Raw genomic sequence first — 27881 nt, 5'->3', positions numbered from 1 at the left:
GTAAAGTATACAGATTTCCCTGAAAATGTAGAAACATTTTCTCAAACGTCAATATTCGACTAATAAATAATTTAACTTTTGCGAAATGTGACTGCCAGTTAGCTTCGCTTTTATTTTGACAAGGCATACTCGGATGCTCAAGACAACAGTTTCACTCCAAAACATTTGTCTTTTTATTCTCTGAAAAGTATAAATATTCTTTTCCTTGAAAATGTAAAAACATTTTCTCAAACGTGTTTAGTCTAAAGACAATATTCGACACCCTAATAAATAATTTAACATTTGAGAAACGTGACTGCCAGTTCGCCGCGCTTTTATTTTGACAAGGCAAACTCGGATGCTCGAGAAAGATTACAACGTATGTTTTCGTTCACGTGTACGAAAACAGAATAGATCAGCCTCTATTAGATTATTTCACACCGTTTTTGTGGAATGTCTGGGCAAATTAAGGATAAAGAAGCGTACCTTAGATTGAATTATCTCTACCAGGTCAGTGAAAAACATTCGGAATACAAACGATCTCGTGTCCAATTAGCTTGCCGCTCACTACGAGCTAGTTCGTTTCGCTTTATTCACGTGCTTCTTTTTCCTCTTTTTTCGACAGGCTGCACATTGTGTTTTGAATCAAAACCCAAATAATGTGGAGTTGTCTCGTTTCTACTGCTTCACTCAGCGGACTATAGCAAGACGCCTGGTTCTACGACAGTAAGTTAGCCATAGCGGTTTCAGAACTTTGTTTTGAAGGCGTAGTTAAAATGATGACAACTTCCTGTAGTTGTTTTATCGGGCATTTATCCCGACCGTTTTTTCCCCTTGTCATTTTTTCTTGAAAATTTATTTTCTCAGTTATGGATTTTGAAAATATTACATATTTTTTTCGCTAAATGTACGTAGTTTTCTAATTTTTTGTTCAAATTCATGTTTTTTTTCTCAAAATACTTTTAAAAAACTGAAACGAAATGTTTTCATTCCAGTTTTTCTCTTATTTTTTTTTTAACTTAAAATATGATTCTCACAAAAACATACGAATTTTCCGACAAATACTTTATAGTGCACGATTATTCATATGATATTCCAATTTAATCTCAACGTGCAATTTTAATTTCCGCAGAGATCCATCCATCTGTGAAAACGAGCCATAGCAGCGTCATGTTTCTTTTTATTTTGAAGGCGTAGTTAAGAAACGATACAACTTCCTGTATTTTTTTTAATCAACGTCTTTTTTTCCGCTGCCATTTTTTTCTGGAAGTTATTTTCTCAGTTATGTATTTTGAAAACATTGCAACTTTTTTTTCGCAAAATATACATATTTTCAGATTTTTTAAAAAACAAATAATGTATTGGTTCCCTAATTTTTTTTCTCAAAATACTTTTTTAAAAGTTGAAATAAAATGTTTTCATTCCAGCTTTTCTATTTTTTCCGTAAAATATGACTTCAACATAAACATACAAAAATTTTGCACAAATATTTTAGAATAAACAGTTTTTCAGATGATATCCCAACTTAATTTTACAGTTACTGGATCAGTTTTTCTGTGGGTGAGCAGCTGCAACCACACACACCAGCGTTCACTCAACCCGGAATAACTCAAATAAATAAAAAGCTAGCTAGCTAGCTATTAGATAGCTAATAGATAGCCAGCCAACTAGCCAGCTCAGCAATAGATAGCCAGCCAACCGGATAAATACTTGATAGTTTTGGAAGGCGCTTACAAATGACATTTATTATTATTATTATTATTATTATTATTATTATTATTATGTTGTTGTTATTAATCTCATTGTGTAATTTCAATTTCTTCAGAGATCCATCGGTGAAAAGAACAATATGCAAGAAGTGTTGTACCCTACTCGTCCCAGGTTTGACAGCAACAACCAGACAAAGTATGACCCACTGAAGCAGTCCATCTCCACTTCAAGGAAACAAACGAGATGTTGTTGACTAATTTTTATGATGGTTGCGCTTCTGCCAGGGAAAAGGGGCAAGAAGAGGCGCATCACAGTTCAACGCTGTCTCAGCTGCAAGCAGGCAAAGAGGCTACTGAACAATCCTGATTATACTTTATGGCAGGACCGACCGGAATCTCAGCCTCAACAAAAACAACCAGGTTACATCTCATTTTCTGTGAATACAGTGACACCTCGGTTTACGAACCCCTTGGCTTACGAACTTTTCAGTTTCCGAACATTACATTGATGAAAATGTTACCTTGGCCACAATGAGTGATGTGTCGTTCGCGAACGAGCCTGTTCTCCTAACAAGAAAATGGCAGCCGGCTTGTTTTGGTCCTCTATTCCCCGACCCCAGTCGTCCGTTAAAGCCACGTGATTTCCCCATTGCGGGACGAATAAAGGTATTCTGATTCTGATTCTGATTCTGATTGGTCAAGAACGCAGCAGTGAGGGGAGGTGGTTTAAACATTGAAGAGACAGGCAGACGACAGAGAGAGAGTGACAAAATATATAGAAAACAGTAAAATTTGGACTCGTTTCAACTTTGATAGTTCAAAGGCAGAGTGTAGACTGCAAGGTTAAAATATCCCATCAATCAGGCTCCACAAACAACCCGCACAAGCCATCTGTACACTTGATGCAAAAAGCTATCAACCCAGCTAAACTGAACACAATTGATGAGGAACTAGGTAAAATTATCGCAGAGAAAGCACCGACAAGGGATCATTCCTCAAGATGGTGACAGAAGAAGATTACGTTCCTCATCAAGTGTTTAATGTTGATGAAACCGGACACTCCATTCCATCAAGCCATCAACAACCATCACAAAGGTCAATAAAACAACTTTATTATCCAGTACGGTTTATTTCTTTAATTATAATACCATAGCACATTTATTATACATAAAATAAGGTATATTTTGTGTAGTTTTAAGGCTTGGAAAATTAGAATGTAGAAAATTATGTTTTATGTGGACCTGGGAACGGATTATTCTCATTTTAATGGTTTCCTATGGGCAATTATTTTTTGGGATACACACTTTCCGCCTTACACACTCTGTCTGGGAACCAATTAAGTTCGTAAGCCAAGGTATCACTGTATACACATATTTCTCACTTGTATTTTGTTGCCTTCCTCTCCACAGATCAAAATGCACCTGTTCAAAGTCAGCCAAAAAAGAGCAAACCTGCTCGGTCTGATTCTTCCAACCCCAGCACAAGTACAGCCGCTGTCGAGCCAACACCTCCATGATGGCACGTAATGCAACTTTATAAACCCTTTTGTTATACCAGAAATAAAAAAATATGCGTATTTTATTTATTGTTAAGTCTGCCTCGTAGTAACTTGAGCATGTTATGGTCACTGTTATTGTTGATGCCCCACATCATCTTTGAGGAACGTGCAAAAAAATCATTTACTAAAAAAATGAATGATGTTACCCTCAAAAACACAAGATTCCTTTCTTTAAAATACAGTGATACCTTGGCTTACGAACTTAATTGGTTCCCAGACAGAGTGTGTAAGGCGAAAAGTGTGTATCCCAAAAATTAATTTCCCATAGGAAACCATTAAAATGAGAATAATCTGTTCCCAAGTCTCCATACAACATAATTTTCTACTTTTCTAAGCCTTAAACTACACAAAATATACCTTATTTTATGTATAATAAATGTGCTATGGTATTATAATTAAAGAAATAATCTGTACTGGACAATAAAGTGGTTTTATTTACCTTTGTGATGGTCATTGATGGCTTGATGGAATGGAGTAGCCGGTTTCATCAGCATTAAACACTTGATGAGGAACGTAACCTTCTCTCACCATCTGGAGGAATGATCCCTTTAGCTGGGTTGATAGCTTTTTGCATCAAGTGTACAGATGGCTTGTGCGGGTTGTTTGTGGAGCCTGATCGATGGGATATTTTAACCTTGCGGTTTAAAATTTTCATAAATATAACATTCGTAAACCGAAATGTTCGTAAGCCAAGGGGTTCGCAAACTGAGGTATCACTATGTCATTTTTTTTCCACCCTCAATACCTCTTAAAATTTGTTTTCTCTAAAATTTTGGGGTATTTTCTGTTTGTGTGATTAGGCACCCTGCTCATCTTTTTTCTTCAAATTTGATTTATTGAAAACTAGAAACTTATTGATTTCAGGTAGCATTTGCATCTTGTTAAAAAAAAAGAATGGCATTCATTTCTTCTTCTCTCTTTCTCCTCCTTTTGGCACCCGGAAACGCGTCTTGTGAAAATAGAGCAGGTTCTTGGCAAAGATCCTTGGTATGTGGCCCATGTACAAAAGGAGGGCCAAGATCATTCCTGTAAATGCACACAGATTCATTCGTGTGAACGTAACCCTGGGTTTAATGAGCAGACGCTCCGCAAAATACACACCCGGAATGTATGTAGGTGTGTGAAGTTTACCTGTGATGGGAGCCAGCCAGTAGACGATCGCGTATTCTGTAAAGGTGAATCCAGGGCAGTAGAACGTGAGGCCGTAAGATAACGAGGGATTGATGTAAGATGATGTGTAACCTTTGGCTGCAAATGACAAAAAAAAATGTTGCATTTCATCATAATTTAGATGTGAAATATACAGTGATACCTTGGTTTACTGACCCCTTGGCATACGGACTTTTTTTCGTACACGAATCTGCCTCACTTAATTTATTTAACTAAATACCATAGCACATTTATTATACGTAAAATGAGGTATATTTTTGTAGTTTTAAGGCTTAGAAAATTAGGAAGTCGAAAAATATGTTTTATGTGAACTTGGGAACGGATTATTCTCATTTTAATGGTTTCCTATGGGACATTATTTTTTGGGATACACACTTTTCACCTTATACACTCTGTCTGGGAACCAATTAAGTTCGTAAGCCAAGGTATCACTATACTGTTCTTTTTTTTTTTTTTTTTTTTTTTTTTTCAAAAATATGGATTTTATTCTCAAATACAATGTCTGTATGTATCTATGATGGAATTTGCTTTTGATTTTATTGTTTTCAAAAAGTTAAAAAAACATTTTTTTTCAATCTTAAAAAAATATTTTTAAATGTTCTGTTTAAATGTGACTTGTTATGCCAAAGTATTGTTTTTCTTTTAAATATTTTTTTTCTCTATTTTCAAAAATATCCAACTTTCCCCTTTAAAATCTTTTGAAAATTAAGAAAAAAAATTATCCCCACTAAAAATAAGATATATTTACTCCTAAATTTCACCTAAAAATATTGAGCACTCCAAGTAACACCATAATTGCCAAATGCAGTCATAAAAAAGGCAAAGGCTGAAGCTGTCATCATAAAAAGCACATTTCCTGTTACCAAATTTCACTTTTTTCGTACTGTGCTTTAAAATGAAAATAATGTACAATAGGGAGAAAAAAAAATCACAAATATTCATACTATTTGATAAAAAAATACTACTGCTACTGTTCCACATTTTGAGACTTGCTACGCTAAAATAAAATATAGGACACTTGAAGAATAGAAGTACAGTCAATGAATAAACAAACACACGTAAATAAATGAATACACAAATAATTCAATAAACACATAAATAAGTTAATAAATAAACACATAAACAAATACATGAAAGAATAATCTTTTGGATGGATGGATAGCCAAATAATGGATAGCTAGCTTGCGAGTCAGCTAGCTACCTCACTAGCTAGCTAGCTAGATATACAGGTAGAAAGATAAATACCTAGATAGCTAACCAGATAGATGGATAGATAACTAGCTGGATAGCTAGCTAGCTAGTTAGCTGGATAGATAAATAGATACTTAGCTAGCTAGATAGGTAGCTAGATAGCTACCTCGCTAACTAGATAGATAGGTAGCTAGATAGCTACCTCGCTAACTAGATAGATAGATAGAATCTATGAAACTTGATTAATAAAAATAAATTAGTAAATACATGAATACACATGTAAATTAATAAATAATGAAACTTGACTAATAAAAATAAGTCAGTAAATAAATGAATACACAGGGTAAATTAATAACTAAACACATCAATAAATATATACATAAATAAATAAATGAATAGAGATAGCTAGATAGGTAGCTAGCTAGATAGCTAGCGAGATAGATGGATAGCTAGATATATCAATAGACAGATAGATTGATCGATTAGTAGAAAGTAAGTAAATATACAACTACTGCTACTTTTTTCACATTTGGAGAATTGCTGCGCTAAAATATAGGACACCTATTCGCATACCGGTGTGTGACAGGAAAGTAAGTAGTATGGCGCCCACGGGCACCCGGACGAGAGCGCTCCTCCTTCTCAGGAAGAGGTGCGCCAGGTGAAATAAGAGTGCGCACACTCCCTCGGTGAAGAAGCCCTGCACTGGTGAGACCAGCAACGATGTGCTGCACTCCCTGGCCATCAGGTTCTTGATCATGTGCATATCGGTCAGCTCCAGGCTCCAGTAGTACTCCGCCGCCAGCATGGCCAGGTGGGCCCCCAAGAACTGTGATGCGATGGCCAAGACGGTGGAGAGCGGCGCGGCGTCCAGCTGAAGAAACCTTATCGCGCTGACATTGGGATTCCCCGAATGGTCGCCGCAAACCGCGCCGTGGACCAGGAGGACCGCCAACAAAATGGTCAGCGTCACGTCCGGGCCCAAACCCCCGGCCCACTCACCCACCTCTACGATGGTCTGAACCTCCAAGCGGCACGCCACTAACATGAACGACGACGACAACTCGGATAGGAAGGCAAGCCGAGGCCATCTTTTCAACGGTGTTTTCAGCGAGGCCGCCAAGACCACGCAGGTCACAAAGTAGCCCAAAGACGCATTGAGTCCCGACATGTTCACTCTGGGTTCCCTCTACCTCTGACAACGTGGCAACCGCAAAAGGCGACCGCTTCTTATCAGACGTGGCAGACCGCTGACACCTGCCAAAATACACATGGGCCTTTTCGCAAGGTCAGGTCAGCAGGAGAGTCATTAAATTTACATCCACACACAGTGCATTTTGTGGTACTTTGTTTGGTCTGAAAACTTCGTGTCGATGGCGAAATAAGAAGGAAAACACATAAATAACGCAACACGAAGTTTTCAAACCAAACAAAGTACCGCAAAATGCATTGTGTGTCTTTTCTCGGTCAGGGGCGTTCCTTTCGTGACGTTAGGAATCGTCACCAACTCAAAAACAAGACTTCCTGAATATTCAGTGCGAGTCTTAAAACGTAAAATATAGATATATGCGGTGGAATCTTTGTAAAATACGCCCTGTAGAAGTCATTTGAATTGATTTTACAAATTATGGACACAACTTGTTCGTAGGCGTCGGTTGTCCTTTAAGCCGAATAGAAAATGGATGAACGGATGTGTTGAATTTGATGGCAAAGTCCCCCCTTCCAATATGGCCGCCAAGTAGACGCGCCCGTCCGAACTGAATGCGGAATTCACAATGGACGTATTAGCGTACTCGCGGGCGTGCACGAGTGCCAAACAGGCAGCGACTCAATGGCTGGGCGGCCGAGGCCGACAGACCGCAGTACGGAATGACAACTCGTAGGAGATGGCGGACAAACCTCCGACGGTGCCGTTGAAGCTTTTTGCCGCCGGTTTTTACGCTCTCAGTTCGTTCGTCATCGTCATGGTAAACAAGAGTGTGCTCACAGCCTACAGGTAAGCCGGTGCGAGGGAACTCGAAATTATTAGCCAGGTTAGCTCAAGGCAACTTTGGATATCATCGTTTAAACGACCGCCTTCTATTCTCACAACATTTAACTTGGGGAGTACATTGAACACTTTTTTTTTTCATTATTATCTGCATTCACGACCATCGCTCCATGTTCCCAGGTTCCCTTCGTCGATATGCGTCGGGATTGGGCAAGTGAGTTTCGCAACTATTCCCTGTAAACACATGTATCATTGACTTGTAGCTGAGATGCAGCTGTTTTTTCCTCTTAAACGCCCTTGCGACTGTGCAGATGTTGGCAACGGTGGTTGTCCTGCGGGTGGCCAAGGCAGCGAGGGTGATCAGCTTTCCAGACTTCGATAAGAAAGTACCGCTCAAGGTGAAACCACCTGTCTCTTGTGTTCTTATAACTTATTTTACATCTCGAGTTAAATGACATTTCCATTTTTTTCCTTTTCTTTAGACATTTCCCCTACCTCTCCTCTATGTGGGCAATCAAATTACTGGTTTATATGGAACCAAAAGACTCAAGTGAGATATTATATGAACGGTTAGATGGAAGTTGAATTCAAATCCAGACTTTTTTTTTATTTGACAATACGACTCTGTCTCCACCTATAGCTTGCCGATGTTTACTGTGCTCAGGAGGTTCTCCATCTTATTCACCATGTTAGCTGAGGGATTCCTGCTTAAGTAAGCGCTTTATATTTGTGCTCAATTTGAGATGGAGATTTTTTTTCATGTTGCGTCTATTCCTCATTTTGACAGTAAGAAATTCTCCAGGTCAGTCCAGCTGACGGTCTTTACAATGATACTTGGGGCCTTCATTGCTGCGAGGTAATTTCATGAATTAATTAATGTATTTATTTAAAACGGCATTGGTCATATAGCCATTTTTTTTTAAAGGACAACCGTCGCCTCCGGACAAGTTGTGTCCATAATTTGTAAAATCACTTCAAATGACTTCTACTGAGCGTATTTTACAAATATTTCACAGCATATAGTTATATTTTATGTTTTAAGACTCCCACTGAATATTCAGGAAGTCTTGTTTTCGAGTTGATGACGATGCCTGATGTGACGTCACGTCAGGAACGCCCTTGACCGAGAAAGGGACACACGATGCATTTTGGGTACTTTTTTTTCATCTGAAAACTTCGTGTTGATGGTGAAATTAGAAGGAAAACACATAAATAACGCAATGGTCAATCGTTGTGTCTTGCACCTAGACTACTATTTGATAGTAGTTGACACAAATTCCCAGCAGACAAATCAGCCCATTTCCAACGGAGCTTGGGCGCCATCTTGTGCATTTTCTGGGATGCTACATTGGTGTCCTGACGGCTCGAATTGATACGGGATGACTTCTTTAATCGATTGCAAACATTTATGCTTTCCTCTTCAGAACTATTTGAATCATATTCATAACTGGATGAAATAAAAAGAAAACATCTCTGAATCTGAAGCCATTGTTTTGATTCTAGAGCAAGGCAAGATGTCCTGCCGTGACGTCACGAACAAGGGGGCGGGACCTTATGAAAGTTGTTTTGGGACACTTTAACTCATTTTTATTGGTGTTTTGCATTTGACTAAATGCTATAAAACGTTTTTCTGATGTCAGTTAGGAAACAAAAAAATGGTGTCGGTTGTCCTTTAAATGAACATTTGCAACCAGCTATTAGAGTTATCTTATCTACAATTACCGGAATAAAAACACGAGAGACTTGCTACCGCGTCTGATAAGGAATTTACAAAGTGAACCCAACCCAGCTGTCGTTCTAAGACAATCTTGTCCACCCCGTTATGGTTTCACAGCGCCGACATGACCTTTGACCTACAAGGCTACGTCTGCATCCTCCTCAATGATGTTCTTACGGCGACCAACGGTGCTTTCGTTAAGCAGAAATTGGAGGCTAAGGTATGTGACGGTGACTGACTGTGAATAGCTGTCATTGTTTGGGAGCTTGCGAAAGTGCTGGGGGAGTATCGCTGACCTGTCCTTCGTCTGTCCTCAAATAACTGCATTCTTTGAGTGGGTGTGTTGTTTTCTCCCCCCCCTAAAAAAGCTAACTTGGGTGTTTTGGGATTAAGAAAATGTCGCCATAGCTGCACATTCTTGATATTTGGATGGCGACTACGTTTGTGACGATCAGTTTACAGATCGTCAAGATTTCAGTTTCGATGATTTGCAGAGTAAAGGTCATGTTTATTCGGCATAGTTTTTTTGTGTTAAAATGAAAGAAAAATATTACTGACAGAAGCCATTAAAAAAAGAAATGGATCAAAACTATCGCAAAATTTGGACAAAAAAAACACTTGACTGACAAAATAAGGCAATAATGTGACCAAAAGTTAGCCCAAAATTTACGGAAAATACATGAGAAAAAAAACATGCATAAAAATTAAATCAAAATATTACTGATAAAAGCCATTAAAAAAAGAAATGGAACACAGCTATTGCAAAATATGGACAAAAAAAACATACAGTCACAAAATGAAGTAATATGGCCAAAAATATCACAAAATATTATGGAAAATATATGACAAAAAACATGCATAAAAATTAAATCAAAATATTACTGATAAACGCCAATTAAAAAAAGAAATGAAACATAATTATCGCAAAATTTGGACAAAAACAAAAACACTTGACTGACAAAAATAATAAGTTATCCCCAAAATTACTGAAAATGCATTACAAAAATATACATTAAAAATTAAGTAAAAATATTACCGACAAAAGCCATTAAAAAAAGAGATGAAAAAAACCCCGCCCCAAAAAACAATGTGTTACTAGTTTCTCTATTTACCTATTTATTTATTTACTTACTTGTTTACGTACTTTTTTGTTTATTTGTGTATCTATTCATTTCTTTATTTAATTATTAGTTTCTCTATTTACCTATTTGTTCATTTATTTTTTGTTCGTTTATTTACTTATTTGTTTCTCAATTTAACTATTTATTTATGTACTTACTTATTTGTGTATTTATTTACATGTTTATTTATTTGTGTATCTATCCATCTGTTTATTTATTTACCTGTTTATTTATGTATTTATTTACATATTTGTATCTCTATTTGTCATGATCTGGTTGGCGACGGGGGGGGGGGCGCTGTCGGCCCCGCCTGCACCTGCACAGGTGCTGGTCGTCCCGATCAGATTTGCGACCAACGGGTAGCGACGTCAGCCCTGCCTGCAGCCTCGCAGGTGCTGGTCGTTTTAATCATTGACACTTAAAAGGACACCCGGCACGACCATCCGTTGTCGGTTCATTGTTTGCTGCATATTTGCTTTGTCTGCAATGTGTATGCTATGAATGTGTATTTATTTGTGGATACATTTGTGTATTTACTTAGTTATGTACTTATTTGTTTCTCTACTTACCTATTTATTTGTTTGTTCATTAGATTTTTGTACTTGTATGTTTCGCCATTTACCTATTTATTTATTTACTTGCTCAATTGTTCATTTATTTACTTGTGTATTTATTTATTTATGAACTTACTTGTTTCTCTATTTACCTATTTATTTATTTGTTCGTTCATTTATTTTTGTACTTATTGTTTCTCCATTTACGTATTCATTTATTTACTTATGTTTCTCCATTTACCTATTTATTTATTTATTTACTTGCTTATTTGTTTATTTACTTGTGTATTTATTTATTTATGTACTTATTTGTTTCTCTATTTACCCATTTATTTATTTGTCCGTTCATTTATTTATGTACTTACTGTTTCTGCATTTACCTATTTATTTACTTGTTTGTCCGTTTATTTACTTACTTTTTTATATATTTATTGTCTATTTATTTCTTTATGTATTTATTTGTTTGTTTGTTCATTTATTTTTGTACTTATATGTTTCTCCATTTACCTATTCATTTATTTATTTATGTTTCTCCATTTATTTATGTATTTATTTATTTGTTTATTTATTTAAGTACTAAAGCAGGGGTGTCAAAGTCATTTTTTGCCGCGGCCCACATTGTAGTTATGGTTTCCTCTCGAGGGCCGTTATGAATTTGGGGAACCCATTAGAATGTTCAAATCCCTTCAAATATTACATATAGAGCACACAGCAAATTAATGAATAACTCGTTTTCAAATCTGAAGTCAAGAATAATGACTTTTACTGTGGTTGACATCCAAAAATATGACATTTTGGCTCAGATTTTATCAATCATCATGGAATTTAACAAGTTTGATTTGCTTTCGCGGGCGGAAAAAAATGATGTGGCGGGCCGGATTTGGCCCACGGGCCTTGACTTTGACACCTGTGTGCTAAAGCATTCAAGTTCCATTTCCTCTCTTGTTTGTATTTCACAGGAGCTGGGCAAATACGGCTTGGTCTATTACAATGCATTATTTATGATCTTCCCCACTCTCCTGCTGGCCCACACGACCGGAGACATCCAGAAGGTAAGAAGGCCAGAGTGAAAACTCCGGGCAACGGACTTCCTTCAAGAAAGCGCTATGCTCGTACGTGTGCCTGTTCATGTTTAGCGACAGTGCTCTCTTGTTAGTGAGCAAGCTGGCTGCTTTTCGCATATGAAGCCCCGTGAGTGAGAAAGACAAAGATGCCCGTTATGTACTTTTTTTTAATGAAGTAATTTACACGTTGCTCGTCGCCACAATGTGAAAAAGTTTGGATGTTTGTGTGTAAACAGGCCATGGATTACAACGGCTGGTCTGACGTGTTTTTCCTCATCCAGTTCTTCCTGTCCAGCATTATGGGGTAAGAAAATGGTGGTTATGTGAGATGCTTGTCCAAAGGGGCGAGGTGTTAAACAACATTTTTTGGGGGTCAGGGTGGGGCTGCTAAATTGACTATAGTCACTGAGTTCTAGGATAATGTCCGTTGTATTTTCTCACTTACGCAATTGTTCGCCCTCACCAACACTCTAAATGTGCTTTTGATGTGTCAGAGATGTTCGCTCGGACACTGTGAACAAAGGCTCGAACACAGGAAGATTTTACTGCCGGCAGTAAAAATTTTTACTGCCGGCAGGGGATGCTGCCATTCATGACCGACGCCCAGCTTCTGCAGCCCTCTGCCAAGCTATTGATTGAGAATATATGCAAATTTAAAAAGACGACCGACACCTCTGGACAAGTTGTGTCCATAATATGTAAAATGACTTCTACTGAGCGTATTTTATAAAGATTCCGCCGCATATAGCTATATTTTACGTTTTAAGACTCGCACTGAATATTCAGGAAGTGTTGTTTTTGAGTTGATGACGATCCCCACGTGACGTCACTAAAGGAACGCCCCCTGACCGAGAAAGCGACACACAATGCATTTTGCGGTACTTTGTTTGGTCTGAAAACTTCGTGTTGATGGCGAAATTAGAAGGACGCGATGGTGAATGGTTGTGTGTTGCACCAAGACTACTATTTGATATTCGCTGACACAAATTCCCAGCAGACAAATGAGCCCATTTCCAACGGAGCTTGGGCGCCATCTTTTGTTTTTGAAGTCGTTTTTGGACACTAAAACTCATTTTTATTGGTGTTTCGCATTTGACTAAAAATATCAGCCTATGTGTTTTGGATATTTTAGATGCTATGAAATGTTTTTCTGATGTCAGTTAGGAAACAAAAAAAATGGTGTCGGTTGTCCTTTAAGTGAAGCATTAGTAAAACATAATCTTCTTGATTTGAATACCACGCCTCAGGACATCCCAAGCATCAACGTCCATAAACCAACAGAGCATAGACATTTCAATCGGTTGTCCTTTCCATGAACTGATAGATTTGTAACCTGGCTAATGGCTTCCTATGAAGGAGTTTACCAAGTCGTAAATTAGTCCAAGGCCAGATCTCCTACATGACGATGACAGTTTAATAGTTTGTGTCTGTTCACCTCAGACTGACCCCAGATTTTCTGTGCTTCCATTGTGGGCCTTCTAAGTATGAAACTTTTAAATATGATAATTTTATATTCTGTCTATTCCCTATCATGATGACAAGATAAAGTGTTTTATAGGATCACCAGTGCAATCATTTTACATTTGATAAAACCTTACAAACTATTTTCAGATGCTTCAGTCATACTAATAGTAGTACAGGGTGACCCAAAAAGATGCGTACCCATGAAAATTTCAATTGTGGCTTTGATTTAAAAGCTATTTATTTCTAATTACAACCACACATAATTCAGTTTATGGAAGACAATTCACCAGAGTTTCAGCTATTTCTGTCAATTTTTAGTCAATTTATGGCTTTCCCAAGATGTGTTCCAAATGTCCGCCATTTCATTGCAAGCAAACCTGTACTCGTCTGACAACAAAATGGTGGACATTTGGAACACGTTTTGGGGAAGCCATAAATTGACGAAAAATTGACAGAAATAGCTGAAACCTTGGTGAATGGTCTTCCATAAACTGAATAATACGTGATTATAATTTGAAATAAATAGCTTTTAAATCAAAGCCACAATTGAAATTTTCATGGGTACGCATCGTTTTGGGTCACCTTGTATTTATTTAGTAGTGTGTCCGCTTACATCAATCGTTTGTGGCTCTAACTAGAAACGGTTTGTCTGTTTTTTTATTATCTTTTTTTGACAACGTCTTTGTTTGTCAGTTTAATTTGACCAATTCTTTGCTCAACCTGATTGTCAAGGATCAATTTCCACAGTACCGCCTATGTTTTAGGAACTTCCACTTCAGTCGCAGCAGGCATCCAAAACGGTGCCAAAGCTGCCATCTGCTGGCTATAATTATCCACTCATTCACGAATTTCCTACTGTGACTGATGTTATTATTATTATTAATAGTAATACATTTAATCTATAAGCGCCTTTCAAAACTCTCAAGGTCACTTTACACTCATAGAATACTTTTTTTATAGTGGGTGAGCAGCGGCAGCCACACGCGCCAGCATTCACTCAACACGGAATTAACTCAAATAGATAGAAAGCTAGCTAGCTAATCGATACCCAACAGCTAGCTGGCTAGATAGCTAGCTAGTCAGCTAATAGATAGCAAATAGATAGCTAATTAGATAGTAACCAGCTAGGTAGGGAGCAAGATAGATAGCTGGTTAGCTCATGTGCTATATTTAGTCTTTTTTTTTTTTTGTGTGCGCACAGGTTTGTCCTCATGTACTCCATCGTGTTTTGTACACACTACAACTCCGCACTTACCACCACCATCTTGGGCTGCATTAAGGTAAGGGGCAGTGCTGATGAGACCTCTTTTATGAAATCATTCAGAATTCATATGTGTTTTATTAATACCATATGGTGGTTATATAGTGATACCTTGGTTCCCGAACCCCTTGGTTTACAAACTTTTCAGTTTACAAATGTTACGTTTATGACAATTTTACCTTGGCATACGAACTATTTCTTGGGATACACACGGAGCTGCCACAATAAGTGATGTGTCGTTCACGAACGAGCCCGTTCTCCTAACAAGAAAATGGCAACCGACTGTTTAGGTCCTCTAATCCCCGCCCCAGTCTTCGGTTAAAGCCACGTGATTGGTCAAGAACGCAGCAGTGAGGGGAGGTGGTTTAAACATTAAAGAGACAGGCAGACGACAGTGAGACAGTTTCAACTTTGATAGTTCAAAATCAGAGTGTAGACTGCAAGGTTAAAATTCCCATCAATCAGGCTCTACAAATAACCCGCACAAGCCATCTGTACACTTGGTACAAAAAGCTATCAACGCAGCTAAACAGAACACAATTGATGAGGAACTAGGTAAAATTATCGCAGAGAAAGCATCTCCAAGGGATCATTCCTCAAGATGGTGAAAGAAGAAGGTTACGTTCCTCATCAAGTGTTTAATGCTGATGAAAGCGGTCACTCCATTCCATCAAGACATCAACGACCATCACAAAGGTCAATAAAATGACTTTATTTCTTTAATTATAATACCATCACACATTTATTATACATAAAATAAAGTGTATTTTGTGTAGTTTTAGGGCTTAGAAAGTTAGAAAGTAGAAAATGATGTTTTATGGGGACCTGGGAACGGATTATTCTCATTTTAATGGTTTCCTATGGGAAATTAATTTTTGGGATACACACTATTCGCATTACACACTCTTTCTGGGAACCAATTAAGTTCGTAAGCCAAGGTATCATTGTGTCTAAAAATATTATTTCCAGAGGTGCTATAGTTTACCCTTAATTCCAAAATAAAATGGAGCCTTTAAACATGGTGAGCTTTGTTTTGAGGTTGCACTAGCATGGCAAAATATAACTCCCGTTGCTCCTTTTTTCAGAATGTTCTGGTAACATACATTGGAATGGTGTTCATTGGTGATTACATCTTCTCCTGGACCAACTTCATCGGTTTGAATATAAGGTATGGAGCATTTATTATTTTTTGGACATCTTGGCAAAAAAAAAAAAGATTTTCAAAGTCTAGTTCCCAAAATTGTCGGCCATTTTAGAGCATTTGGTGTGATCTTTTGCATTCTTCTATTCTGCCACAATATAATCATTGAAACTAAGAGTTTGCTTTAAATCTTACTTCTAAGTGACTTTGTTTATAATCAAACAGTATTGTTTTTTTTTGGACATCTTGGCAAAAAAAAGATTTTCAAAGTCTAGTTCCCAAAATTGTCCCACTCTAAGTCAAAATCCATTTAAAATGTTGAATAGTGACTCTAAGGCTAAATTACTCACAAACTCCCCCTCTTAAAATGTTAAAAATAGGGTCTTGAGGTTGTGGTCGTAAGTATGGGTGGTCGTAAGTCAGAGATCACCCGAGGTAACATCTGACTTACGACCAACCTGACTTACGACCAAATGGGCGTAAGTCGAAATCAAATCAAAATGTTGAATGCCATCACGCGGTCGATTGCTGTGCGAGAGTGAGATGCTGGCTGGCTGGCCAAAATTGTCCTACGTGTTGCCGGCCTGCTAGCGCGTCGCGGTACCAGGTGTAGAATTAAAATGTTAAAAATAGGGTCTGGTGGTCGTAAGTATGGGTGGTCATAAGTCAGATGCCACCCGAGGTAGCATCCGACTTACGACCAAAACGGTCGTAAGTCAAAATCCATTCAAAATGTTGTCGTAAGTACGGGTGGTCGTAAGTTGAGCCGGTCGTAAGTCGGATGTTACCTGTACATACATACTTATTTCTGCATTGCGACTTTCATAACTTGTGACATGAATTTTTTTAAATATTTTCTGTGCCGGCAGCATCGCAGCCAGTTTGGTGTATTCGTACATCACACTGTACGAGGAGCAGCCCAGCAATTTCAGCGAAAGCACCAAAATGGACATTAAGGGCAAAGTGGTTGTATGACGATGGATTCTTTTTTTTTTCCCGCCTCTTGTCCTTCTTTATTTATGTCCGAGGAGGAGATGATGGTTCATCATCATCATCATCATCATCATCATCATTAGCAAAGAGGTCTAGGATTATTAGTTTTTTTTAAATAGTAGTCTTTGTATTTTTTTTAAGTATTGAAAAGGGAAAAATATTTATGGAACTTTTATAAGATGTTTTACTGGAAAAACACATAGGGGTATTCCTCACCTCTGGCAAGGTTGTCATGAGCAAATAGCATTTTATTTTCATGTCAGAAAATTTGCATATTAATAATAATAATAATAGTAATAATAATAATAGTAATAATAATAATAATCATCATAACAATAATAGTAATCGTAATAATAATGGTAATCATAATAATAATTGTAATCATAATAATAATAATAATTGTAATAATAATAATTATAATAATAATTATAATAATAATAGTAATAATAGTAATCATAATAATAATCATAATAATAGTAATCATAATCATCAGAATCATCTTTATTGCCAAGTATGCAGAACACACAAGGAATTTGTTTCCGGTCGAACACACTGCACTAGTATCATCAGCAAAAAAATTGCAAAGAAGCACTATACAATTCCATTTGGGCTACTGTTCAAAGAGTTAATGGCTTGGGGGAAGAAGCTGTTTAAATGTCTTTAAATGTAATAGTAATAATAATAATAATCGTAATAATAATAATAATAATAATAATGATAATGATAAGTCCGTTAGCACACTTCAGCCAACCAAATTGAAGAATCCACATTCGTATCAACATTGTGACATCTGTATAAACCAGAGGTGTCAAACATACGGCCCGCGGGCCAGAACCGGCCCCCAAGGAGTTTTGATCATGCCCGCAAGATAATTTAAAAGTGGGAAAAAATGCAAAAACGAAATGGAATTGATATTTTTTATGCGATGCAATTCAAGGATTGTCCCCTAGAGGGCAGAGTGGTACGGTTTTAATCAACGTAGAAGAAAACAGTCTTTTTTCAACGGTTTCAACACCCTCATTAGCCAAAATGTCATTATCCAAACAGAGAAAAGTAGATGACTGTAGAATTTTCAATGAAAAATGAACCATATCATATTTTTTTACAGAAATGCGTGGGGAAACATTTGTGCTTGGTGTGTTTTGAAGGAAATAGATACATTTATTTAGCCGGATTAAATATTGCTCAAAATAAACATTAAAATAGTACGTTTAAAATATTTAATTCCGTTCAAAATTGTTAAAAGATTAAATGTAACTGTTAACGCTAATATTACCGTTCCGATCCAAATAATTGAATCGTAAATTATTTTCCTTTAAGATGTTTACTATTAACAGATTATTATTATTACTATTATTATTATGATGATTATTATTATGCATTCAATATAAAGAATAAGCCACCCCATATAAGTCATCTCCCACAAAATGGTGCAGAGTTTTGAGCTTTTTTTTTATAACTAACCGAGATTAAGCCCCCCCTGCTCTCTCATAAATGGATTAATCCACTTCCTGGTTTTATTTTGTAAGAGGTGACTCCACACCCTCCCTCTGGCGCAGAAATGGTTTTATCCACTTTCTGGTTTGTTCTATCGTAACATGTCAGGAAATAGGCAAATTGTTTTGATACCTCGGTTTATGAACCGTTTACAAACTTTTCGGTTTACGAATGTTAAATTTATGAAAATTTTACCTTGGCATACGTACTATTTTTCGGGATACACACGGCGCTGCCACAATGAGTGATGTGTCGTTCGCGAACGAGCTCGTTCTCCTAACAAGAAAATAGCAGCCGTCTTGTTTTGGTCCTCTATTCCCCGCCCCCAGTCTTCAGTTAAAGCCATGTGATTGGTCAAGAACGCAGCAGTGAAGGGGGGGGGGGTGGTTTAAACATTAAAGAAACAGGCAGACTACAGAGAGTGACAAAATGGATAGAAAACAGTGACATTTGGACTCGTTTCAACTTTGATAGTTCAAAGGCAGAGTGTAGACTGCAAGGTTAAAATTCCCATCAATCAGGCTCCACAAATAACCCGCACTAGTTCCAAGATGTACAACCCAGAGCTCCTTGAGACACTATGCAAAAAGCTATCCATTCCATCAAGCCATCGACCATCACAAAGGTAAATAAAACGACTTTATTATACAGTACAGTTTATTTCTTTAATTATAATACCATAGCACATTTATTATACATAAAATAATGTATATTTTGTGTAGCTTTAAGGCATAGAAAATTGTTTTATGGGGACCTGGGAACGGATTATTCTCATTTTAATGGTTTCCTATGGGAAATTATTTTTTGGGATACACACTTTGCCTTACACACTCTGTCTGGGAACCAATTAAGTTTGTAAGCCAGGGTATCACTGTAAAAGCAAATGTCTGCCAATGTTTTGTTTGTTTTTTTAAATCCGATTGTTTACTCTTCGGAGGCTGAAATTCCAAGTGATGTGGGCAATTTTATCAATTCGATCAATTAATTCTCAATTGTAAGAGGTCAATCTGCGAGCAGTTTACGTCGCGTTAACACGGATGCCTTTGTTGTCATGTTTTCTCGATGCTATAGTCAGTTACCATGTTATTTGCACACGCACTGTTACAAGTTGGGACAAAGTCGAAACAGAAACGTTTACAGTTAGCTTAATCAATTTATGCTACAAAATGGTTGGTTTTCTTCAAAGTGTGACTTTTAAAAAAAAAATGCTTTACAATGTAACATTTGTTCCTGTCATTGAATAAAAAGATGAGCCGATGAAATGTTTTGCAATTTGCTGTGTATTATTGATTCTCGGATGAGCTTGGCATTAAAGGACAACCGACGCCTTCCGACAAGTTGTGTCCATAATTTGTAAAATCACTTCAAGTGACTTCTACTGAGTGTATTTTACAAAGATTCCACCGCATATAGCTATATTTTACGTTTTAAGACTTGCGCTGAATATTCAAGAAGTCTTGTTTTTGAGTTGGTGACGAGTCCGTATGTGACGTCACTAAAGGAACGCCCCCTGACCGAGAAAGCGACACACAATGCATTTTGCGGTACTTTGTTTGGTCTGAAAACTTCGTTTTGATGGCGAAATTAGAAGGAAGACACATAAATAACGCGATGGTGAATCGTGTGTTGCACCAAGACAACTATTTGATACTAGTTGACACAAATCAACCCATTTCCAACAGGTTGGGCGCCATATTCTGCATTTTCTGGGACACTACATTGCCGTCATTGACTGCTCGAATTGATATGTGAGGACTCCTTTAATCGATGGCAAACATGTATGCTTTCCTCTTCAGAACTATTTCAATCATATTCATAACTGGATGAGTAACAAGAAAGCATCTTCTCCGAATCTGAAACCATTGTTTTGATTTTCGAGCAAGGTCTTGGTGTGACATCACGAACTGTGGGCGGGACTTTCTGAAAATGCCCAATTCGCAGCTCAATTTGTTGCAGTTTTAGCACACGAAGTCATTTTTATTAGTGTTTTGCATTTGACTAAAAATATCAGCCTGTGTGTTTTGGGAATTTTAGATGCTATAAAACGTTTTTCTGATGTCAGGAAACAAAAAAAAATGGTGTCGGTTGTCCTTTAAGATGACATTGATGACTTTTTATTTTTAATAATTACGAGTTTGACATTTTACCTTTGTTTTAAAAAACTGACCAGAATAAAAGTCCAAATGGCACTAAGTAAAGATTTTATTTTGAAAGTCAGTCTGAATTAAACACTCACCCCCCACAAAATAAAATTAAAAAATCCCTTTGTGGTTACAAAATCACAACAATTTAAGAAAAGTGAACATTTTCCTGTGCGGTGCAAAGCTAAATAATAAAGCCGAACATGATTAAATCCACACGATTGTACACATTTTTAATTCACACACAAAAAAAAGCACCAATACCTCACATCTACAAAAATAATTGAGTGTTTAAAAAATGTTGCATTGTTTCTGCCTTCCATCGATCTTATTTTTCTAAATATCCTTCACCGAACGTTTACACAAGCTCTTTTGTAACTTTCCCATCATGCATTGCACATCCCAACAAACTGGCTTATTTTAGTGTCCAAAGCACAATGTATGAATGTGAATACAAATTCAAACCAAAACGTTTCCATCTCAGTACAAAAAAAAAAAAAAAAAAAAAAAAAAAAAAAAAAAAAAAAAAAAACGCATCTAAAAAGTGTCACATTTTCAGGGGCGGGGAGTAAATCATCTTTAAGAGTTTGAACCAATCATCACGTACGATCTTTTATATCGTTTGTGATGCGGCCTAAGAAGTGTGATGATTCCCCACCAAAAAAAAGCACAAATTGACTTTGTGATGAAGCGTTAAGGGTACGCACGTCTTGGATGATATCACGCAAGAATCTTGGGATTTTACTGCCTTCACTGCCTGTTATGTTTTATGGGGACCTGGGAACGGATTATTCTCATTTTAATGGTTTCCTATGGTAAATGAATTTTTGGGATACACACTTTTTGCCTTACACACTCTGTCTGGGAACCAGTTAAGTTCGTAAACCAAGGTATCACTGTATGAAATAAACCACGATGGGATGCTTGTTACAGCGTGCTGAGGTTTTCGGCCATGTAGCTGAGGCTATAAAAATTGCAAGCCACGCAACACACGTTACAGAGCGACGACAGTAACCGGTAGAGGCGCAGGCGCCCGCTCAGGTGACGGTATTTGGCGTCGTTCTGGCATAGCTTGGCGTAGGCCTCGCGGTTGGACGACAGGCCGATGTCTTGGCCCAGGCCGCACGCCTGCTCCACCAGGTGCATGTCGGCCATGATCTCCGACGTCATCTGGCCGAACCACTGGGCGTTGACGGCCGCCACCGTCACCGACACGAAGAAGATGAAGATCTGTCGTGACGGGGAAGAGAACACACGCTTTTTAACTCATTCGCTGCCATTCCCAAATGGTTTATGGAATTAGGTTTTGTTTTTTTTTTCTTGCAGAGGGGGGGGGGGTGCAGATAAAGCGCTGGTCAGACCTCTGGCAACGTTTTTCCCTTCCACGAGGGGGGCAGCATTTGCCTTTTGTCCATGTTGTCCATGACTACTCCCTGAAGCTATCTATACTCGTAATCTCGTAGTTATCAGATTTCTAGTCATGAAATTACTGTAATGGGATTACAGCAACCAGATTACAGTAATCAGATTACAACAACCAGCAATTCGATTACAATCACATTCCTAGTAATATGACTACTAATTTGATTACTAGTAATTGTATTACTACTAATTAGATTAGTCAGAATCAGATTTATTGTAATCAAATTACTAGTAATGTTATTAACAGTAATCCGATTACCGGTAATCAGATTGATTGTAATCAAATTACTAGTAATTTTATGAGGAATATGATTGTAATTGAATTACTAGTAATCTCACTACCAGTAATCCGATTACCGGTAATCTGAATGTTTGTAATTGAATTACAGTGATACGTTGGTTTACAAATTTAATTGATTCCCAGACAGAGTGTGTAAGGTGCAAAGTGTGTATCCCAAAAATTAATTTCCCATAGGAAACCATTAAAATGAGAATAATCCATTCCCAGGTCCACATAAAACATCATTTTCTACTTTCTAATTTTCTAAGTCTTAAAACTACACACAATATACTTTATTTTATGTATAATAAATGTGCTATGGTATTATAATTAAAGAAATAAACTGTACCGTATAATAAAGTGGTTTCATTTACCTTTCTGAAGGTCATTGATGGAATGGAGTGGCCGGTTTCCTCAGCGTTAAACACTTGATGAGGAACGTAGCCTTCTTCTTTCACCATCTTGAGGAATGATCCCTTGTAGGTGCTTTCGCTGCTATAATTTTATCTAGTTCCTCATCAATTGTGTTCTGTTTAGCTGGAGTGATAGCTTTTTGCATCAAGTGTACAGATGGCTTGTGCGGGTTGTTTGTGGAGCCTGATTGATGGGAATTTTAACCTTGCAGTCTACACTCTGCTTTTTGAAAGTTGAAACGAGTCCAAATTTCACTGTTTTCTATCCATTTTGTCACTCTCTCTCTCTGTTGTCTGCCTGTCTCTTTAATGTTTAAACCACCTCCCCTCACTGCTGCGATCTTGACCAATTACGTGACTTTAACCGAAGACTGGGGGCGGGGAATAGAGGACAACAAGACGGTGGCAAATTTCCTTGTTCGGAGAACGAGCTCATTCCCGAACGACACATCACTCATTGTGGCAGCTCCAAGTGTATCCCAAAAAATAGTTTTTATGCCAAGTTAAAATTTTCATCAATTTAACGTTCGTAAACCGAAATGTTTGTAAACCAAGGGGTTCGTAAACCGAGGTATCACTGTAGCTTTAAAAAAAAAAAGCCCAATAAATTATGATCAATGTGTCAAAGGGTCTGGTCTGTGTGTGCCTATTCCTGCGTTGTAAAAGCAACCTGAATATGCCCCCTTTTGTCCCTTGCGACAGCAAGCTCGTGACGTCAAAATGAGAAAAATTGCATATTGGAAGACAGAAGAGGCCTTTGTTTTCAAAACAATTAATTCAATGGGAAAGATGCCATCGCACCCAAGTTGACCTATCAATCAAGGCGACGTCTGTGAGGACAACTTACTTGGAAGGCCTCTCGCTCGTCGAGCAGGTCGCTGGGATGATAGGCTGCGTAGATTGTCAGGTTAAAGAAGGCGCAGGCTGAGCCCAAATGAAGGTAGAAGGGGACCAGGCGGCTCTGAATGAAGCCGAACGTGTGCCTATTCAGGTGGTTGTCCATAACAAAACCTGTTAGGGAAACAACACGTACTCAACAAGTTATGCAATGTCGACGATCGTAATCCCTCTGTAAGGGTTTTTATATTTTTTGGGGACTTTTGTTTTAACTCATTGACTGCCATCCACTAACTTATTCGGGAATTGAAAATATGACGTAAATCACCATTCCTGAATGTGTTCGGGTTTTGTTTTTAATGTTTTGGTGCTGATAAAGCGCTGGCCATGGCCTCTGGCATTTTTTCCTTTTCCACAAGGGGGCAGCATTTCCCTTTGTTTCCATGTGACCGCTTTGTTCCAGCTTCAGCTGTTGTTAAAGGACAACCGACGCCTCCGGACAAGTTGTGTCCATAATTTGTAAAATCATTTCAAATGACTTCTACTGAGCGTATTTTACAAAGATTCCATGGCATATAGCTATATTTTACGTTTTAAGACTCGCGCTGAATATTCCGGAAGTCTTGTTATTGAGTTGGTGACAAGTCCTCACCCTACGTCACTGAAGGAACGCCCCTCACCGAGAAAGGACATACTTTGCATTACCTCAATGCATTTTGCGGTACTTTATTTGGTCTGAAAACTTCGTGTTGATGGCGAAATTAGAAAGAAAACACATAAATAACGTGATGGTGAATCGTTGTGTGTTGCGCCAAGACTTCTACAGTGTATTTGATGTTCGCTTACAAAACGTCCCAGGAGATAATTTACACGGAGCTTTGTCGCCATCTTCTGCCTTTTATTGGGTACTGCGAGTACTAAAGAGTGTCACTACATTTCTCTCCAGATGCATCAAAATGACCGGAATAAATTCTTTAATCAATTGCAAACATGTATGCTTTCCTCTTCAGAACTATCTGAATAATATTCATAACTGGATGAGTATCAAGAAAGCATCTTTTCCGAATCTGAAGCCATTGTTTTGATTCTCGAACAAGGCAAGACGTCCTGGTGTGACGTCACGTACAAGAGGGCGGGACCTTCTGAAACTGGCCACTTCCAGGTTCTATTTGAAGTAGTTTTTGGACACTTTAAGTGATTTTTATTGGTGTTTTGCATTTGACTAAAAATATCATACTGTCTGTTTTGGGTATTTTACATGCTATAAAACTTTTTTTCTGTTAGGAAACAAAAAGTGATGTCGGTTGTCCTTTAAAGCGCTGTATTAACCAATATACAGTAAAGTCTCGTTATATCGATATCGGTTATATCGATAGTACTGCTTATTACGATACTATTTCTATGAACGCAAGGAGAAAATTTACATGCCGCAGGATCAGTTATATCGATAGTCTGGTTATATCGATATTTCTTCCGACTCCCGAGAATATCGATAAAACGAGACTTTACTGTATATGTATTGCATTGCATTTTGGACAGCCACCCTCATTTCAAGCTCATATAACACCAGGATATAATTTAGGAGTTAACACTTTTTTTTCTGATGTAAGAAGAGAATCTAAGTATTCTTGCACTGCATTGAATGTTTATGTAGTCTTAAAAATCAATATTCTATGGGTCCTGAAATTCGAGTGACAATGACAAAAACCCTGGCGCCGGAGTAGACACATTTTTGCGCGTTTGGCAGTGAATGAGTTAATGTCTTGAAAAATGTTGAGGCAATGCAACCATTTTTTTTTTTGTATTTTAGAATGTCTTGAATAAAATGTCTTGCCGATGTAACATGTCAATGACAACTACAATTTGGTAATGATTTTTTTTTTAATCTAGGGTCCAAGTCCACATGTCTGTCCGCACTTACAACCCACCTGTTTTTATCCATCTTGACAGGTCAGCCATTTTGCCACATGCTGTCGACTGAAAATTACATTCCATTTCCGTCATGGCAAATTACGGCTCTACCTACAAATGCCACACGACCGGACCTTATTTTCCACCTGTTTTCTGAAGCCACAATTGGCTGTTACCTCAGCAAATGTGATGTAATTTCCAGTCGACAGCAAATAGAAAAATGATCGATTTATGAGAGAAAGATTAAAAACAGGTGGAATTCGGCTTCCACAAACGGAAATATTTAAGGACGTGACAGCGTCTAATATGGTCTGCATGAGATCTCTCGACGCCCCAGATTTTGGATTTCGGCACCCTGTTATACAGAAACTCTGCAGTGTGTAGCGTGGGTGTGTCTGTGTCACTAACTTGAAATGAAGGTGACCCAAATCTGCATTCCCCAGTAGGTGGAGAGCAGCAGCAGTTGGGCCAGTTTGACGCTGAATGTGGGTTCCCTGTCGGTGGTCATGCTGTCAAACGCTCGTTCCTGTTTTTCACTCCCCTCCTGGGGATTTGGGTGTCTCCAAATCCAAAAAAACACAAGTTTGCAGGGAACGCCAACCAGTCAATCCTTGAGCCGCTGTGCTGTTTGGGGAAGACGTAACACATGTCAGCGACACACCCAAAAGTACAAGCGGTCGTACTAGTTTAAGGTTAGCCAAAAGGCAAACTTCCGCGCTGTTGTCAAGGAAACCGAGTTTACGTACGCCTATCGCTTAGCATAGCGCGGCTAGCCGTTGCTAGCAAAGAGCGACTGTCGCCGAGTTCAAAACGACACTATCGTATCGAATGACACTTTTTTTTAAATGGAAGCCGACAGCTTCGTATACAAACAAAGCAAGAGCCGCTTTGTAAACGTCCAGCTTGCTGAGTTCGCAAAGTTCGGCAGACGCGAACTCACGAGTAGGGCTGGCAAGGAGGTTCCGTTTCAACACACACAAATGGAAACCAGCAGAACGTTTTTAAAAAATCATTTTAAGACTAGGTAGCTCTTTTGAATATCCGAAATAATTGACAATACTTACCTGTGTGACGGTTGCTCAAGTCGAGAAAACACCTCTGAGGAGGAACCGTAAAAACTGGAAAGCTTCGTAGAAAAGTTGAGCCACAACAAACTGGTTCACCAAGCTTGGAGTCAACGTACACAACTTAGAATGTCACACGACTTGCCATTTGCAACTGCTTCGATGTTTGAGGAGACGACAAGCAAGAAATTCATCTGTTACAATAAATACCAAGTTTATTACACATACCGTTGAAAACAAAAACAAATAAAAAGACAGTTTAGTAAATTCATAGGCTGTTTTTGCGAAACACCTGGACTTAGTCACCAGCGTAACTTTACAAACGTGAACCCAATGCAAATATGGCGTAAACCACGCGAAAAAAAAGTTAGTAAAACTTTCATTTTTCATTAAAAAACGAACATGTGGACTACAGTTTTTAAGTACTGCTGACCTAATCTAAACATTACAGGCTGTAACTGCATACAGTAATCCCTGGTTTATTGAGATGGATGTGGACTGGGACCGCCTGCGATAGACGAAAAAACGCGATGTAGCGAATCCTACTGGTAAATTTACATGTGTATGAGTGCAAAAAAATATTTATAAGGCGAAATTTAGTGGAACACAGTACAGGACATGCATAAATAAGCAGAGTTTGTAGTACAGTACAAATCGAATGCAATAAAGTAAACAGTCCACTATCAACAGTATAATATTTACAGGTATGTCATTCTTGATGTAATGCACCGTAGATTCGTTGATGTCGTAATGGGGGGCAACTGCGGCATAACTTTTGCCTTTCTTCAGTTTGTCAAGTCATTTTACTTTTGAATGCACTGTCGTCATTTTCATCTTCTTTTGGGGTTCGCTAGATGATTTTGAAGGCACGGAAGGAAGGAATCAACAATAAATAGAGGAAGAAAGCAAAGAAAGAAAAAAAACAGTAACCCAAATAGAACTGTATAGTGCCTTCATTTTTCTCCTTGTATTTTGTTTTTCTACTTTCATTCCTTTTATCAATTTGCTGCTGTAAAATGTAAATTTCTCCACTGCGAGACTAATAAAGGCAAATCCAATCCAATCCAATACTTGGCAATAAAGTCAGTAAGGAAATAAGGAAGGAACATTGATAATCAGCCCGTTTTTACAGGCTGATTAATTCTTTACACTGAGCTTTGTTGCCATTTTCTGCCTCTTTTTGATGCTACATTTCCCACCCCACATACCTCAAAATGGCACGGAATAAAGTCTTTAATCGATTGCAAACATGTATGCTTTCCTCTTCAGAACTATTTGAATCATATTCATAACTGGATGTGTAACAAGAAAGCATATTCTCCGAATCTGAAGCAATTGTTTTGATTCTCCAGCAAGGCAAGACGTCTTGGGGTGACACCACGAACAAGGAGGCGGGACCTTCTGAAA

At 38.0% G+C, this 27881-nt stretch overlaps 4 protein-coding genes across 6 annotated transcripts; 2 read left to right on the top strand and 2 right to left on the bottom strand.

Annotated features, from left to right (window-relative positions):
• Positions 1-258: 258 nt before the first annotated feature.
• rpp21 (ribonuclease P subunit p21) lies at positions 259-4105 on the top strand. Its single transcript, XM_088999846.1, has 5 exons — positions 259-489; positions 605-705; positions 1805-1884; positions 1974-2108; positions 3098-4105. The coding sequence occupies exons 1-5, from the start codon at positions 433-435 to the stop codon at positions 3202-3204; spliced, it is 480 nt and encodes a 159-aa protein (XP_088855972.1). The 5' UTR covers positions 259-432; the 3' UTR covers positions 3205-4105.
• aqp12 (aquaporin 12) lies at positions 4098-6930 on the bottom strand. 2 transcript variants are annotated; one of them, XM_088999843.1, is made up of 3 exons: positions 6181-6914; positions 4378-4494; positions 4098-4272 (listed from the first exon to the last, which is right to left on the bottom strand). In XM_088999843.1, the coding sequence occupies exons 1-3, from the start codon at positions 6773-6775 to the stop codon at positions 4148-4150; spliced, it is 837 nt and encodes a 278-aa protein (XP_088855969.1). In that variant the 5' UTR covers positions 6776-6914; the 3' UTR covers positions 4098-4147. The 2 variants fall into 2 exon arrangements, with proteins under 2 accessions (XP_088855969.1, XP_088855968.1); XM_088999842.1 differs by having other exon boundaries at positions 4098-4494; positions 6181-6930.
• A 431-nt stretch (positions 6931-7361) lies between these two features.
• LOC148896022 (nucleotide sugar transporter SLC35D2-like) lies at positions 7362-19583 on the top strand. The gene is made up of 12 exons (XM_088999841.1): positions 7362-7600; positions 7775-7808; positions 7906-7992; positions 8077-8144; positions 8235-8306; positions 8382-8450; positions 9429-9531; positions 11946-12038; positions 12287-12354; positions 14716-14794; positions 15861-15943; positions 16786-19583. Exons 1-12 carry the CDS (start codon positions 7491-7493, stop codon positions 16889-16891), a joined length of 972 nt encoding a protein of 323 aa, XP_088855967.1. The 5' UTR covers positions 7362-7490; the 3' UTR covers positions 16892-19583.
• LOC148896021 (transmembrane protein 205) lies at positions 18375-27387 on the bottom strand. 2 transcript variants are annotated; one of them, XM_088999844.1, is made up of 4 exons: positions 26475-27387; positions 25819-26034; positions 23510-23673; positions 18375-21777 (listed from the first exon to the last, which is right to left on the bottom strand). In XM_088999844.1, the coding sequence occupies exons 2-4, from the start codon at positions 25916-25918 to the stop codon at positions 21475-21477; spliced, it is 567 nt and encodes a 188-aa protein (XP_088855970.1). In that variant the 5' UTR covers positions 25919-26034; positions 26475-27387; the 3' UTR covers positions 18375-21474. The 2 variants fall into 2 exon arrangements, with proteins under 2 accessions (XP_088855970.1, XP_088855971.1); XM_088999845.1 differs by lacking the exon at positions 26475-27387 and having other exon boundaries at positions 25819-26365.
• Between the last annotated feature and the right edge of the window lie 494 nt (positions 27388-27881).

The sequence above is a fragment of the Hippocampus bargibanti genome, linkage group LG07 (assembly GCF_051943395.1).
Source record: "Hippocampus bargibanti isolate YZ-2025 linkage group LG07, ASM5194339v1, whole genome shotgun sequence".
Classification (NCBI taxonomy): domain Eukaryota; kingdom Metazoa; phylum Chordata; class Actinopteri; order Syngnathiformes; family Syngnathidae; genus Hippocampus; species Hippocampus bargibanti.
The sequence above is the reverse complement of the archived record's forward strand: the minus strand, read 5'-3'. Positions and strand labels throughout refer to the sequence as shown.